This window comes from Hippoglossus stenolepis, chromosome 6, assembly GCF_022539355.2.
Source record: "Hippoglossus stenolepis isolate QCI-W04-F060 chromosome 6, HSTE1.2, whole genome shotgun sequence".
Classification (NCBI taxonomy): domain Eukaryota; kingdom Metazoa; phylum Chordata; class Actinopteri; order Pleuronectiformes; family Pleuronectidae; genus Hippoglossus; species Hippoglossus stenolepis.
Window position 1 is genome coordinate 15,162,916 of NC_061488.1, and position 14,045 is coordinate 15,176,960.

Sequence of the window (14,045 nt, forward strand, 5' to 3'; positions counted from 1 at the left end):
CTCTGAAAATATAATATCTAGATATCTAATAAACTAATAAGTAACTTTAGGCTATAAGCTCCTTGATCTTACTGACTGTAAAGTGTGCGTCCTGGCCAGAGAGGGGGAGGCAGTTCATCAGCCTCTGTCCGATTGCTTATATAAGAAGGATTACATCAGAACGGCTGCGGCCTGGACAGGAAGCTTCCATACCCATGATCTCAGCACCATTCAACACACTGTCTGCTTCACAGAAACATGAATGTGTCACTTTTAAATACTAACTGTGAAACAAAAAAATCATGTTCACTCCAAAATGTATTTGTTATTTTGTGATAAATTCATTACAATTCGCATCATAACTCACAAGGGTGTCTTAAAACTTCTAACCTTAATTGTCCATCCGCTTAAATAAACCAGTATTATTGTTCGGAAAAAAGCAAACAGACAAATCTTAATATTTGTGAAAGTAGGTTGAGCAAATTGTTGTTTTTTAATAAGAAGCTGGTCATTCATTTTTACAAAATGAAAATCTAAATTTATTTTCTGTTTGTTAAAGGTTTAGTGTGTAGAATTTAGTGACATCTTGTGGTGAAGTTGCATGTTGCAGCTGAATACCCCTCACCTCACCCTACCCATCCAAACATGAAAGAGAACCTGTGGAAGCCTTCAGTTGTCATAAGAACTGTAAAAAACATGGTGGCCTCCATAGAGGCACTCCTGGTGTACCTATAAAGTATTTAAATATAAAGGTCCCATTCTAGGGTAAAGAAAACAATTCATACAATTTAGATGATTACACAAGAAACTACAAATTCACTGTATATTTAAATGATCTAAATCTATAACCGAATGCTCACTAATTATAGCGCATGATATTGTATGATATTGACATTTTCTAAAATACTAAGCCTATTGATATATATTAAGAAAAGCACAAAGACTAAATGTGCAGATGAATCTCGACTCTTGGATTCTGTCGTTTTTTTTAGGGCTTTCTGAGAAAGTAAGCTATAGTTTCATTTACAGGTCAGAGAACAATACTTATGGTAACATCTCTCTGTGTGAGAACCTGTGAAGGCATGCTTTGAATCATAAGAACCACAAGTGGTGTAATTTTCATGAGCTTGTTACAAATCCCAGTAGTTACATATTTCAGATGGATTGTTAAGTTGCATAGTTATGAGCTTGTGCTGGTAATTAACAGAGCTCACATGTAATTTTCTTACTACTTCTGCGTAGTAAAAAAAAACGTGTGTGGTTGATGCCGTGGTGTTTTATAAATTCAGCAGTTTATTTAACAATGCTAATAAATGTCATCTGTTTATTCTTGTGTTGAGGCACTTGATGAAAAATAATCACCAATCTCCTGAATGTTTTTATCCTGATATTTCATGTCCCGATTCCCTCTCTCATATTCTCCTCTGCAGAGATGAACAGACACCACTACTCCCTCTACGTCCACAACTGCAGACTGATCCTTCTCCTCCGTCAGGATCCATCTGAAGCCGAGAACTACAAACCAGCAGAGTTTCACTGGAAACTCGACCAGGTCAGTCGCTTCTGCTACCAAGCAGCCTGCGACATTGTATTTTACTCTGCAACTTTCACAGTGTGGATTTCAGCTCTGTTGTGTTGTCCACAGGTGTGTGACAAAGAGTGGCATCACTATGTGCTGAACGTGGAGTTCCCCACCGTGTCTATGTTTGTGGATGGAACTACGTTTGAGCCCTTCCTGGTTACAGAGGACTACCCGCTGCACGCCTCCAAGATTGCATCTCAGCTCACGATTGGTGCCTGCTGGCAAGGTAAACTCTTAAAACAAGAAAGGGAAATGAGTCATAACTCTCTTGTTTGGCAAAAAGTTTAATTACGACTAAATCAGAAGCACAGAGACAATTAAAGAGAAACATGAATTCCTGTTACATTTGACTGATAATTTGAATCTGTAACATTTAATTATGTTTAACAGATGATTAGTAAAACGATGCTGTAATACTGCCTGGTAATCTGTTATTTCCTCTTTCATAGAGCTTGTGTAAAGTATATCGTGCATGTTATTTTATTGTCAGCCTATGCAGTATTAACTCTCTCTTGCACCTCGACCTCGTATGTAGCGTCTGAATCTTTCCTGCAGATCCTCAATCTTCCTCCCTGTCTCTCCCTGCTCTCTTGTTTCTGTCCTCTACAGAAAACTCAGGACATGACAATGACACTGAGACAGTCTCTGAGCCCACCTCAGGTTGCTCAAGTCTTTCCCTTATTCCTTGTGTCCACAATGTCCCACCATGCTAACTGCATTGTCACGCCATTTCCACTAGAATGATTCTCTCACATTCTAGATGCAGAATGAACTGTTTGATGTCTGCAGCATGATGCAGAATAGATGTGACTGGTGTGAATTTCTTTTTTTTTCTATGCACCCTTATTATTCTTTTTTGCATTTTCTTCACCCTCCATTTATGCGCTCTCCTCGTTGCAGCAGTGAGGCAGTTTTTTTTCTCTACAACCTGATACAGAAGCAAAACAAAAATAGACATATATATAACGAGCACAAAACTGACGTGGCTGCAGCATTTTGGATGTGCTGGCTCTCCTTTCAGAACGTGACCTTGGGGTCAAAAGCAGTAGCTCCTCCATATCAGATAACAGAGCTGCGCGCACACACACACACACACACACACACACACACTGCGTGACCTTGAGATGGGAAAGTCCAGGTTTGTTTCTGACTTTGCAGTGGTGCAGATTTATGCTCATTATTGTTCAGCAAGAAGACAACGCGGTTGTTTCACCTTTAACCTGACAGGATTTTTGCACCTCACAGAAACACACGGTTGTTGTGAAATTTCAAGGCTCCAAACTTCAGATATTCCAGTATAGAAAAAGGTGACATAAGAGGATTCATTTCATCACTATCGTAGATAATCCCCACTTTGAGTTTCTTATTTTTTTATGCCATTTTTTTCCCACAGTAAGGCAACGGTTCACCCCATTAATGCAGAAGTTGCATGTGTTTACTGTTTTGTATAAGCTCATTCATCATTGTTCTGTCATGCTCTCTGGGCCTTGGGCCTTGTAAGGGCACACATTCTAACCTGCATGAAATCCATTCACACCAGCGTTGCACATTGAGGAAGCATGCTTGAATCACCTGGTAGAAAAGGTGAAGTTTGTGGAATATACACTTGAGTAACTGCTTTTTTTTACGTGTGTGTGTGTTTGACTGTTTTCCTTTCCACATCCTTTCCTGATGTGTCCAGGCGGAAACGCTCGTATGGGTCAGTTTTTCCGAGGGAACCTTGCGGGGCTGATGATCCGCTCTGGCAAACTGGAGAACAAGAAGGTGATCGACTGTTTGTACACATGCAAGGAGGGCCTGGATGTGCAGCTGCCTGAGGAGGTCGCTTCAGCTGTCAAGGTGAGGACTCATTCAACCTCTGTCAGGCTGGATGTATTTGTGCATCAAGAAGACGGTCTGACTTTGTGGTTCTCAGCAATTTCAAGCTTCAAGGAAAAGCAAAGTCTCTCAGCTGCTTTGACAGATTGCATTTACAATGTCTCAGATGACTTTCCTATTCAAGTGAATGGAAACGTGGTCTCGGAATTTTGGCAATCACTGTATGTGTGATTTGTAAGCGGTTGAAGATTTTTTGAACAGTTTGTCAAGGCCTGAAGAAGTGTGAGGAATTCAATCGGCTTTAGGAGCCAATCTTGCCTCCAACGACGCAGTCCGTCACCATGTTTCTTCTCTCAGGTGGAGTTCAACCCCAACCAGTCCTCTCTGACCGTGGAGGGCGACGACATCGATGCCTTTGACAAGGTCATGCAGCACATCTCCTATTTGAACTCTCGCCAGTTCCCGACACCTGGCATCAGGCACCTTCGCATCTCCACCACCGTCAAGTGAGTCACAGACGCCAAAAATTCTTCACCACTTGTTATTATCTTCTCTGCTCGGTTTCTATCGTGTCACCTCGTCTGTCAGTCAGTCGCAGCCCAATGTGCATGAGACAGGTTGTTTCTGTCTAATAAACATTCAGAGAGGGTTCGTCTTTGACGGTTTGTTGACGAAAACAGAGGTCAAAGGTTTTATCTGATTTCCATAACAGAGTAAACATGAGCTGTTTTGGTATTGAAGGATTGCGCGTTTTGATTTCTCTACCTCTATGATGTATATTTTTTATAAGAATGTTTGTAAAGAGAGATAAATATCAGTAACAAAACAGCAGGACTATAACAGATAATAATATATTTTAAAAAACAAGTGTCTCAGGTTTCTGCTGAGCCTAATCCAAGTTTAATATTTGTTTTCGTCTGCATACACACTAATCTGCATAAACTGAGTGTTACTGTGTGAACTGAGCAGTTAAACTTAGACGAATGTTCCTCATACCTACAATTTCTACCTGCCAGGGCAACTTTCTAACTGGTGGTGCTATTCCTTCTAAATGAATGTAGAAAAACACCTGCAGTAAGCATTTTTATATGTAGAGCAGTTAGCAGCAGTTCCTCGATTTCTTTTCCTTACTCTCAGTTGGCAGAACTGGTGGCTAGAATTTATCACTTTCATTTGTCATGTTTGTTATGAACCTGTAACAGTTCATCTCAATGTTATGTCTTTCCTCAATAACCATGCTGACTTATATTATGGAATCAGGGCACCTTCATATATACAGTGGAAGCCGCTTATAGTGATCACGTTTGTCCCGGGCCAAATTGAACACCGTAACAGTTGATAACTATAACCGAATTGCGTAGCTTCTATATGGGAAATTTAACGGCGGTTAAGGGTGATATCACATTGCGCACACACTGACTCCGCTTCTTACTTTCTCTCTGTCTCTCTCCCACTCACTCACGAACCCATACACACACTGACCCAGACTCAGCTGACGTCTCTGACCCAATAAAGTTAGAACATTGATTTGTTTGAAATGACCTCCACGATATCCACACTGATCACCACATAATGATTGAAACTTTTCTGAAAGGAGTAAAATCTTCCTTCATAGCTGTGCATTCATTCATAATTTAGCTCGTCTTGACTCAACTCACTCTCTCTCTCTCTCTCTCTTTCTCTCACGCAGACACATGCTGACACACGTACTCACACACACAAACAGTGTCATCGGACACACGTGTACTCAGACTGGGTAAAAACAACAGAATTAGTCAACTTAGCCAATGAATGCAGAGCCGGAGGAGATGGAGGGGCGCGCTCGGTTTGGCTTGATTCGGTTGGCAGAGCGAATGATAGAGACACAAACGGGAGCAGTAAATAACTGACAGAGCCGGCAAAAACTTATCATTCATTTATTGTTATTTGTTATTTAACATTTATGAAAAGACCCAAAATGAACACTGTAACCAGACGACTTCATCACTACAACAAAATTATTTAAACAGCATTCGTATAAGAATGATTCTGTCCCAAGCTTTTTAATCCATATAAATGGTTGATCACTATATCCATGATCATATCCAGATATATATATATATATATATATATATATATATATATATATATATATATCCAGTTTCCACTGTAAAAGGTTTTGATTTCCAGGTATTTAAACTTTTATCTTCCCCACCAGATGCTTCAATGAGGAGTCCTGCGTTTCGGTGCCAGATGCTGAGGGTTACGTGATGGTGCTGCAGCCCGAAGAACCCAAGATCAGCCTGAGTGGCATCGACCACTTTGCCCGCAGTGCTGCCGAATTCGAGAGCCAGGAAGGCGTGACGCTGTTCCCCGAGCTGCGCATCGTGAGCACCATCACCCGTGAAGTGGAGGCTGACGCTGAGATTGAAGTCACGGAGGGAGCTGATGATGACCCCACGGGTAAGAGAAATGGACACAGGGCGCCTACATAACCTTTGATTATGTTAAAGGCGATTAGTAGTCCCATTTTTCTCAGTGGATTATTCGTATTTTCACTTCATTGCACTTAAATATGCTGACTTTCTACTTCAACGCTGCCGCATACTGTATGTAATCTTACTGCTGAACACGGTGAATGTGCAGTTGATGGCTTTGTAGACATATAGCAGCTCCTGAGGATTATGTCCGGGGGATGAAGGGATTGGACAGACGGAACGAGTGGGCGGGAGTGAGAAAAGCGATAAGTTGTTTACAACTTTATGGGAGGGGTCAGTTGACCAGCCGTGCCATCTGTTAGGCCTGTACATGAGCTAAGAGCAGGAGAAACAATAGACGTGCACTGAGGCTGACACAGATACAGGGAGATATGATGTCCTGTGGTGAACAGCACGCCATGTGGGACAAAAGGGCTTACAGTGATCTGTTGCTATTACCTGCATTACCCTGCCCCACCTTACTCAACCAACAAATGACATGATTAAGAGTCACTTCCACAGTCCAAAGGTGCAAAACTGTAACTGCATGAAATAATCAGTTTGATGAGAAACAAGGTGACGACCTATATTACCTATATTAGAATATAGAAATTTTTTTCTGAGCTGTTTTTCATGTGTCTTACAGCTCTGTTGTTAAAAAAGATAAATTTTAAGAAGATAAACCCAAAGTAAAACTTTGCAGGGTTTTTTTTAAGAGTAAACATGGATCATATTTGTTTTAAGAGCAGTGCGGTCAGCTTCAGTGAGTTCATGATGAAGGACAGATAGCAAAGATCACTGTGTATATGTGGTATAATTAGCCTATATGTAAATGCCTACTTAGCCTATTTATATTTGAATTATGGACAATGGAAGTTAAAGCAGCTGACGTTAGGCTGTTCTATCACCCCATATTTAATCTTCAAGATCAGGGTGATTCTTCATCCTCTGCTCTTATCCCTCAATTGTTTTTTCTGGAGCATTCTCTAACTCTCTAAAATAAGACAGCTCACTGTTTTTCTCTGCTTTTAATTTTCACAACTTGTTAACTTGTCTTTGTACTTGTGAAGTGCAGCCAACTGGTCGTGTTTCACATATTTCACGTATACAGAAGAAGATTTGAGTCTCGCAGATTTTTCCAAATGCACGGAAGTAATTTCCAGTCTTGGCGCATTCACACTTCAGAAGGCAAACATGTACATTACAGGCACAATGGACGATCCTAAATGTCTGTGGAGCCGTACAACTCGTCAACTTTTCTCCTTTGTTCATTCAGTCCAAGAGACAGTGGTGTCAGAGGAGATCATGCACAACCTGGACACGTGTGAAGTGAGTGTGGTGGGAGACGAGCTGGACGGGGAGCACGAGAGCCTGGAGGTGGACATGTCCCAGCTGCAGCCACGCGGCCTGGAGATGAGCTCCTCTAACCTGGGCCTCGTCATCACAGGTAAAGTGATGAGCACAGAGCAACTTCACATAGAAAGGAAAAGCTTTGTAATCTATATAATGTTTAGTTCAGAAAAATAAGCTTATTACAAACTATATTGTCTGTTTGTAGGCATTTAAACTGTCAACTACAAAGATTTAAAGTCTGTTACTTAAATTACATTTTTAAGGATACATTTATAAATACTAAAAACATTATGGTCTTCCTCTAATATGGACACACTTACTGGTTATTGCTGGTCAGATTTCTTTTTGACTCAAACTCCTCTCTCCATGTTCCAGGTGTGAACACCATGGCCAACTACGAACAGGTTCTGCACCTGATCCGTTACAAGAACTGGCACACTGAGGCTCTGTTTGACAGGAAGTTCAAACTGGTCTGCTCTGAGCTCAACGGTCGCTACATCAGCAATGACTTCAAGGTTGAGGTACGACGTTTGGTCACGCAACAGTGACGCTTTCATGAGTCACACGAAATGCCCTTTTAAGCTTCATCTAAAATGGAGATGTGTTGATGAGAGGTTGAGACGGTTTACATATGTGGTCCTTATTTTTATTCTCTCTAGGTGAATGTAATCCACACAGCCAATCCTGTGGAGCATGCCAACAACGCCATGGTGCAGCCCAATTTCATTAACCCCATCCATCATGCCGCCGTGGATCTGTCTGGTCACAACCTGGTCAACGCTCACCAGGCCTCAGGTACTGCAACGTGAAACCCTAACATTCAAAATGTTAAACTACAACACAGAGCAGTGTTTGTCCTTTTTATCATCATACAAAACCAAATCAAGTTGATTGTCGCTAAAGAAAAACATATCTCTCTAGTTTTGTTAATAGATATTCCAAAGATTAGCGATTAAATTAAAGAAGAGATTAAATTAAAGTTCAGCCTCCATCCAAGCAAATTGTGGTGTAACACTGGTTCTAAAACATGTTACGATTTTTGTTTTTGTCTAAAAACATGTATATATATTTCACTTGTTGAATTGTGATTCCACTTGATCCTCTTTAAGTTGAAGCTTCCTCAACTTGCAGTGTTTAATTTATCTGTTAAAGTTAATCCCCAACATCATAATCAAACCAGTAATCTGCTTAATTGTTGTGCTGTAGATAAATAGTTGGCCTCTGCTATGGCAAGCGTTACTGTAGCTGGATTACAGCCTATTAATTAGAAGTAGGGCACGTATGAAACATTGGCTGTTTGCCTGTTTTTTTTGGTAACTGACACAAGTTTAGGGATTACACTTGAGTGCTGTCTGTGACATCTGTACAGGCGGCACAACCTTTTATTTCCCAGCTTTAGTAATCTTCTGGGCTGTCAGGCTCACTAAGTCTGCCATCACACAGGAGAGGCCCTTTGCTGCTAATATGGTGCAAAGTGGAGCCATTTGCAGCAGAAAGGCACAACTATTTAAGGAATCACACCTAGAGCTGCAGAAAGTGTTTAACTGCAGTTTACTAAGAACCATGTAACTTTGGCACTGGCCCACCGTGAAACTGCAGCCCTTGAGACATGTAAGCTATGTGTCACCACGTGAAGGGGTTTGAGGGTTTTTATGCGTGAATGTGCATAAACTGAACCTCAGTATATGTCTAACCTCATTTTTGTGTGTTTGCTTCCTCACAGTGGTTCCCAGCGCTGCCACCATTGTCATTGTGGTGTGCGTCAGCTTCCTGGTGTTCATGATCATCCTGGGCGTGTTCCGCATCCGTGCTGCTCACCAGAGAACCATGACAGACCAGGAAAATGGCAAGGAGAACGAGATGGACTGGGACGACTCGGCTCTCACCATCACCGTCAACCCCATGGAGGTAAAAAAATACAATGAAACACAATGTTTGCAGGAAGGCGAAATTAGTGAATTGACCAGTGAAAAGCTCTGGAACAGAAATTCAGAGCTCAACTAAATGTGGCCGTGTCGCAGCTCAGACAGCTTTTCACCTGCTAATGCTCTCTGGGCAATGTGTGACCGTAACCTAGATCTTTCTGAGCTGTCATGATTGACTCATGGGGATGGAGGTCGGCCTTTGTTGTAGGTTTTTCTGGATTTTCAACTCGCTAATTTATATAAAGGAATTTGTGTTGGAATTAATTTTGTGTAGCCAGTTAGTCTCATGCTCCAGACAAGAGAACAGCACTTTAAGTCTTACAGAAGTCCAAAGTGACATTTCATTCAGACTGAATAAAAGGATTGGCTGACGTATTGGCTGACGTCTGTCACTGTTCGACCTGCTTTCCTGCGTGTTCCCTGCCCGTATTCCCTGCCAGTGATCTCACTGCGTTTCACCGCTCAAGCAGAGCCGATAGCCAGAAGTTAGCGAGTGAGTCACAGAAAAAGTCAGCTTCTTGCAGTTGCCAGTGCAGGTTCATGCGTTTTGGTGTCGTAGACAAGAAGGCTGATGGGAGAGGCTGAGATGTATCAGTTGAATATTTTTACAGTGTGGCCTGCTGTTAGCTATTCTAGGATTAACAAACCAAGCTTTATTTGTATATAAATTATCTAAGAAGCTTTATGTGATCTGACAATTTATCAGTAACACAGGAATATGTTATTTTACTATTTTCATTAAATGACTGCATTGAGTTATATATCTGAGAAACAGAGAGATGCACTGAGATGCACCCACCACCAGTTCTTTGGTCTCAGCAATAATGCAGCTATAACACAGGGAAGAGCCGCAAAGATCACTAAGAACATAAATTCTTCACTGAGATAATGACTCATCACAAACGACCCCTCTCCCCCTCTGTCTCTAATTCAGACGTACGAGGACCAGCACAGCAGTGAGGATGATGAGGAAGAGGAGGAAGAGAGCGAGGACGGAGAGGAGGAAGATGACATCACGAGCGCTGAGTCAGAGAGCAGCGAGGACGAGGAGGGCGCGGAGCCGGAGGACCAGCAGGGCGCCAGCAGGCAGCAGCAGCTGGAGTGGGACGACTCTACCCTCACCTACTAGAATGAATACACACACACACACACACACACACACACACACACACACACACACACACACACACACACACACACACACACACACACACACACACACCAAATGCATATTACACTCAACACAGATCTCTCTGACATACACATCACCAACTAACACTTACTCAGAGGGTTACACACACACACACACACACACACACACACCACAGATTCATGTCTAAGGAGCCAGGATGTAAAAAAACAACAAAAACACAAAAAAAAATTCCCTTCAGCGTCGAGGTTTTCCTGTTGTTATCTTAGTGGTGGTACTCAGTGTAGTGTAGTTATCACCGGATTGCTGATTTTTACTGTTTATTTTTTTATTTATTATATTTTAATTCCCAGGAAAACTTGGCCTACATTTGTTTTGAACTGTGTGAGGAAGCCAACCCTGCACTTTTTATTTTTTCTCAGACAAGAGGCGTTCAAACAGAGAATCATTTTCATTTTTTTTCCCTGATGTATATTCTTGCTTAATGCTTTTAGAATTGTTTGCAGCTAAACTCACTTGACTTGAGTTTTCTTAGTTGTCCACAGTGAAAAAAATTTGCTTTTAACAAGTACACTGCATTTTCTTTTCAAATTTTTTTTCTTTTTAGTGCATGAGGATATTTGAGTCGTATGTGTAGAGAAATAAATTGCTTTTTAAAGATTTTGTAAATATAAAGAAACCATGTAATTAGTCGATGTGTTAGTGAAGGCCTGCTCAACAGGGTCCAATATCTAAAACAACGCAGTATGTAATGTAGAATATTTGTGTCACAGAGGCTGTAGCATGTTGCAAAACTTTTCCGCAAAAAGCTGTTCCATCATGCTTGTACAAAAACTGTCTGCTTCACGATGAGAAACCCAGGACTGTTCAGCAGAGGTTTCCATGACAGAGTTGTGTCTATTTTGTCTTTTTCTTTGTTTTTGCAAAAACAAAAACCATTTGTTTTACGTACATGTAAAGCAGGACTGGTGGATGGTTTCAGCTTCACACATGCTTTGCTCTGCTTGCACAGGTGGCAATGCTCTACATGTCACATGTATTTCATTCCCAGTAGATCTCACTGTTGTACAGAGGGGATTTTCTTTTTTTCTTTTTTTTGTTCGAGTAATAATCTTACTCAGAGAAACGCTAATGTACAAATTGACATTTTGTGTGGGACGGTACAAACACCAGACCAGCGGGTTCTGTTGTGCTGTTAATCTTGAAATATGGGTACTAACATTTCTGCCAGTGTAATTGGACGTGTAGGGAGATTTCCTCAGCAGCTTTAAAACGTCTTCTGCCCGTTTCTGTGTTGACAGAAGTAGGGAGGAAAATAAAAAACCTTCAAAGTACTGAAGGAGCAGATCTCTGACAGACGCAGCTGCGCTGGTTGAATTGTGCTGTCGCCGGCTTCGTTTTTGGAAAGAAAAGTGAAATGAAAGTACTTTTCAGGATTGCTCTGTTGCAACTTTATTTTCCATAGCCCAGCTATTTAATCTGAAGTAGAAATACTACATATATAAGATGCATTTTTAAGATGGTTTCTTACTGCAAACTGAGCATTATCTTTAGTGCAATTTATGGAATTACAACTGCGGGCATGACTGCGTAGTTTGCAACAGGAAAACACTTTAAAAATGACTCATCTTCTCGTTTGGATCTAAAAATTTGATATTTTTTTGCATTAGACCACTAGATTTTATTGTACATGGAACTGTACTGTAGAGTTGTTCTAAGATATTTGTTTACATTTGGTAAACTTGTTTTCCTTCTGGTATTAGTATAAAGCTTATACAACTGATTGGGAAAATGTGTCCAACCTCTTAACTCCTCTCAGACACTGTTGTAACTATTGTGTTTGTCTCATGTTTTTGTGAACTGAGTAAAAAATGTAAATCATTTCCTAAACCTACATTAATTAAAATCAGCGTTATCAGGATTAGAAGTGTTGGGCGTCGCGAGTCCCATATTTTGCATGCAGACCTATTTTCAGAGGCCAAGAATTTCAGTTCAGAAACACATGAAAGGCTGTTTTTGAGGATTTGAGTCGCACTGTTGCGTTTGATTTCATTTTTTAAGTTCAATATAATTCCGTGGTGGAAACGTAGTGAACAGTCTCCCCCTCCTCGATGACTCGGAACAACAAGAAGAAGAGGTCTGAGCCGGCTGAGATGGGAGTGCCTTTTGCCTTTTATCAATCATAGCGAAATTAGCAGGTCTAACAATAACACTCATCCATGCTCCTTTTTTTTTTTTTGTGGCTTTGTTGGGGCCCGAGGACTCACAGTCCTGTTGGAATTGCTCGGATTATTATTACTTGATTTGTGTTTGTTAAATGCTAGATTTCCTGCAGAGCTGGGGGATTACACTTTTCTTTTAAGTCTGTTGTATCAATAATCCACCGCTACTTTTATTAACAGCAACAAACATTTCACATAGATGTCATGTGTCCATGTTGATGTGTAGAGGAAGTAGATCCATATTGTACCTTCTATAGATATTGTACTAAATCATATTGACGGAATCCACCTTTATAAAAAAGATGCACAGTACATAATGAAATTGCTTTGGCGGCGTACATGGGTTTACTCTTAATTGACCTGTTTGTGTATAGTGGAAGGTGATTTTTGAACAGTGTCCTATTGCCTGAGTTGTCGAGAAATGATTTTTGAGGGCAGCATGAAATTCACAAGTGTCGAAGCCTGTCGACTCTGAAATCGTCACGGTTTCATTCAGTCAAACACAAAATGTCCACATTGCATCTACAGTAAAAAGTACAGTACCAGGGGTCACTGACATGTGCACGCTGACTCTGAGGTCAAGTCTCCTCAGTGACTCCACCATCTCCGGTTCTCTGGGGCATATGATTTCCATATAAAGTGTAAGTCAGTTGAATTGAATGTCACTGCCTAACAAACTGAAAAGCAGCCATACCGTAGTAACACTAAAGATGTAAGGGTGGGGGGGGGGGATTTACTTTGCATGAACCACAAGTTTGTGTACGTTCCATGTGGGGTTGTGAGACTGGAGTGAGAAAGGAGACGTGATACACTGATTCTCATACTGTCCGTTTCACACGTCCACAACACTCCAGATATATATATATATATATTTTGTTTGTTTTTTTCTTTGAGAATTTGCTTGAGGAAGGAAGGTGATGGCGTTATTTTTGTTTTATTTTTGAACAGTTGGATGTTTCCTTTGTGCTTGTTGGAGCTGCTCTCACTTTTCTACCAATTGAAAGGCAAATTGTAGTGAAGTTGATGCTTGCTCGCAAACAAAATAAAGGATGATGAGATGGGGTATATCTTCTGTGTGCTCTTGTTTTATTTCACTGTGATCACACTGCAGTGATGGATGGTACACACCCTTAGTAGGGGAAGTGTTTAAAATGTTGAGTGTTAGCGCCATCTGGTGGTGAGAACGAAACTGAAGCCAAGAAGTAAATGGTGCAACAGAATTTCACAGGTAAAGCAAATAGTACTACAAATTACACACTCATAAATATTAGCCCTCCTAAACATGTCAGATTTTTTTTTCAGCAAAATCCATAAATTATTCTCAGAGAAATCTACGAAAATGTTGAATGTTATTTCCCATTTTTTGCATTTTCTTGTTATTAGCAGGGTTAAGCAATAACTACCAAACTGATGCATGACATTTTGCAGGGGTGGGGCATGACCCAAAGAAGAACTCATTAAATTTAGGTGTGGATTCAGATCAGGGGACGGATCCAGGAATCTTTTTCTCTCTCTCCAACATTGTGAGATAAGGTGTTTTCGTTGATTTCACAGAGAATA

The 14,045-nt window shown here is 40.8% G+C and overlaps 1 protein-coding gene across 4 annotated transcripts in view; it reads left to right on the forward strand.

Annotated features, from left to right (window-relative positions):
• Positions 1-13,552, forward strand: part of clstn1 (calsyntenin 1) — a 34,804-nt gene extending 21,252 nt beyond the window's left edge. For 2 of the 4 annotated variants that reach the window (XM_035158483.2, XM_035158487.2), the window contains 11 exons: positions 1,410-1,531; positions 1,625-1,787; positions 2,171-2,221; positions 3,243-3,400; positions 3,737-3,885; positions 5,577-5,821; positions 7,112-7,282; positions 7,564-7,709; positions 7,848-7,983; positions 8,912-9,096; positions 10,048-13,552. In XM_035158483.2, the coding sequence (XP_035014374.1) occupies positions 1,410-1,531; positions 1,625-1,787; positions 2,171-2,221; positions 3,243-3,400; positions 3,737-3,885; positions 5,577-5,821; positions 7,112-7,282; positions 7,564-7,709; positions 7,848-7,983; positions 8,912-9,096; positions 10,048-10,242 (1,721 nt within the window). In that variant the 3' untranslated portion in view covers positions 10,243-13,552. The remainder of the gene's footprint in view (positions 1-1,409; positions 1,532-1,624; positions 1,788-2,170; positions 2,222-3,242; positions 3,401-3,736; positions 3,886-5,576; positions 5,822-7,111; positions 7,283-7,563; positions 7,710-7,847; positions 7,984-8,911; positions 9,097-10,047) is intronic. The other 2 variants (XM_035158488.2, XM_035158489.2) reach the window with 1 other exon arrangement.
• Positions 13,553-14,045: the final 493 nt, after the last annotated feature.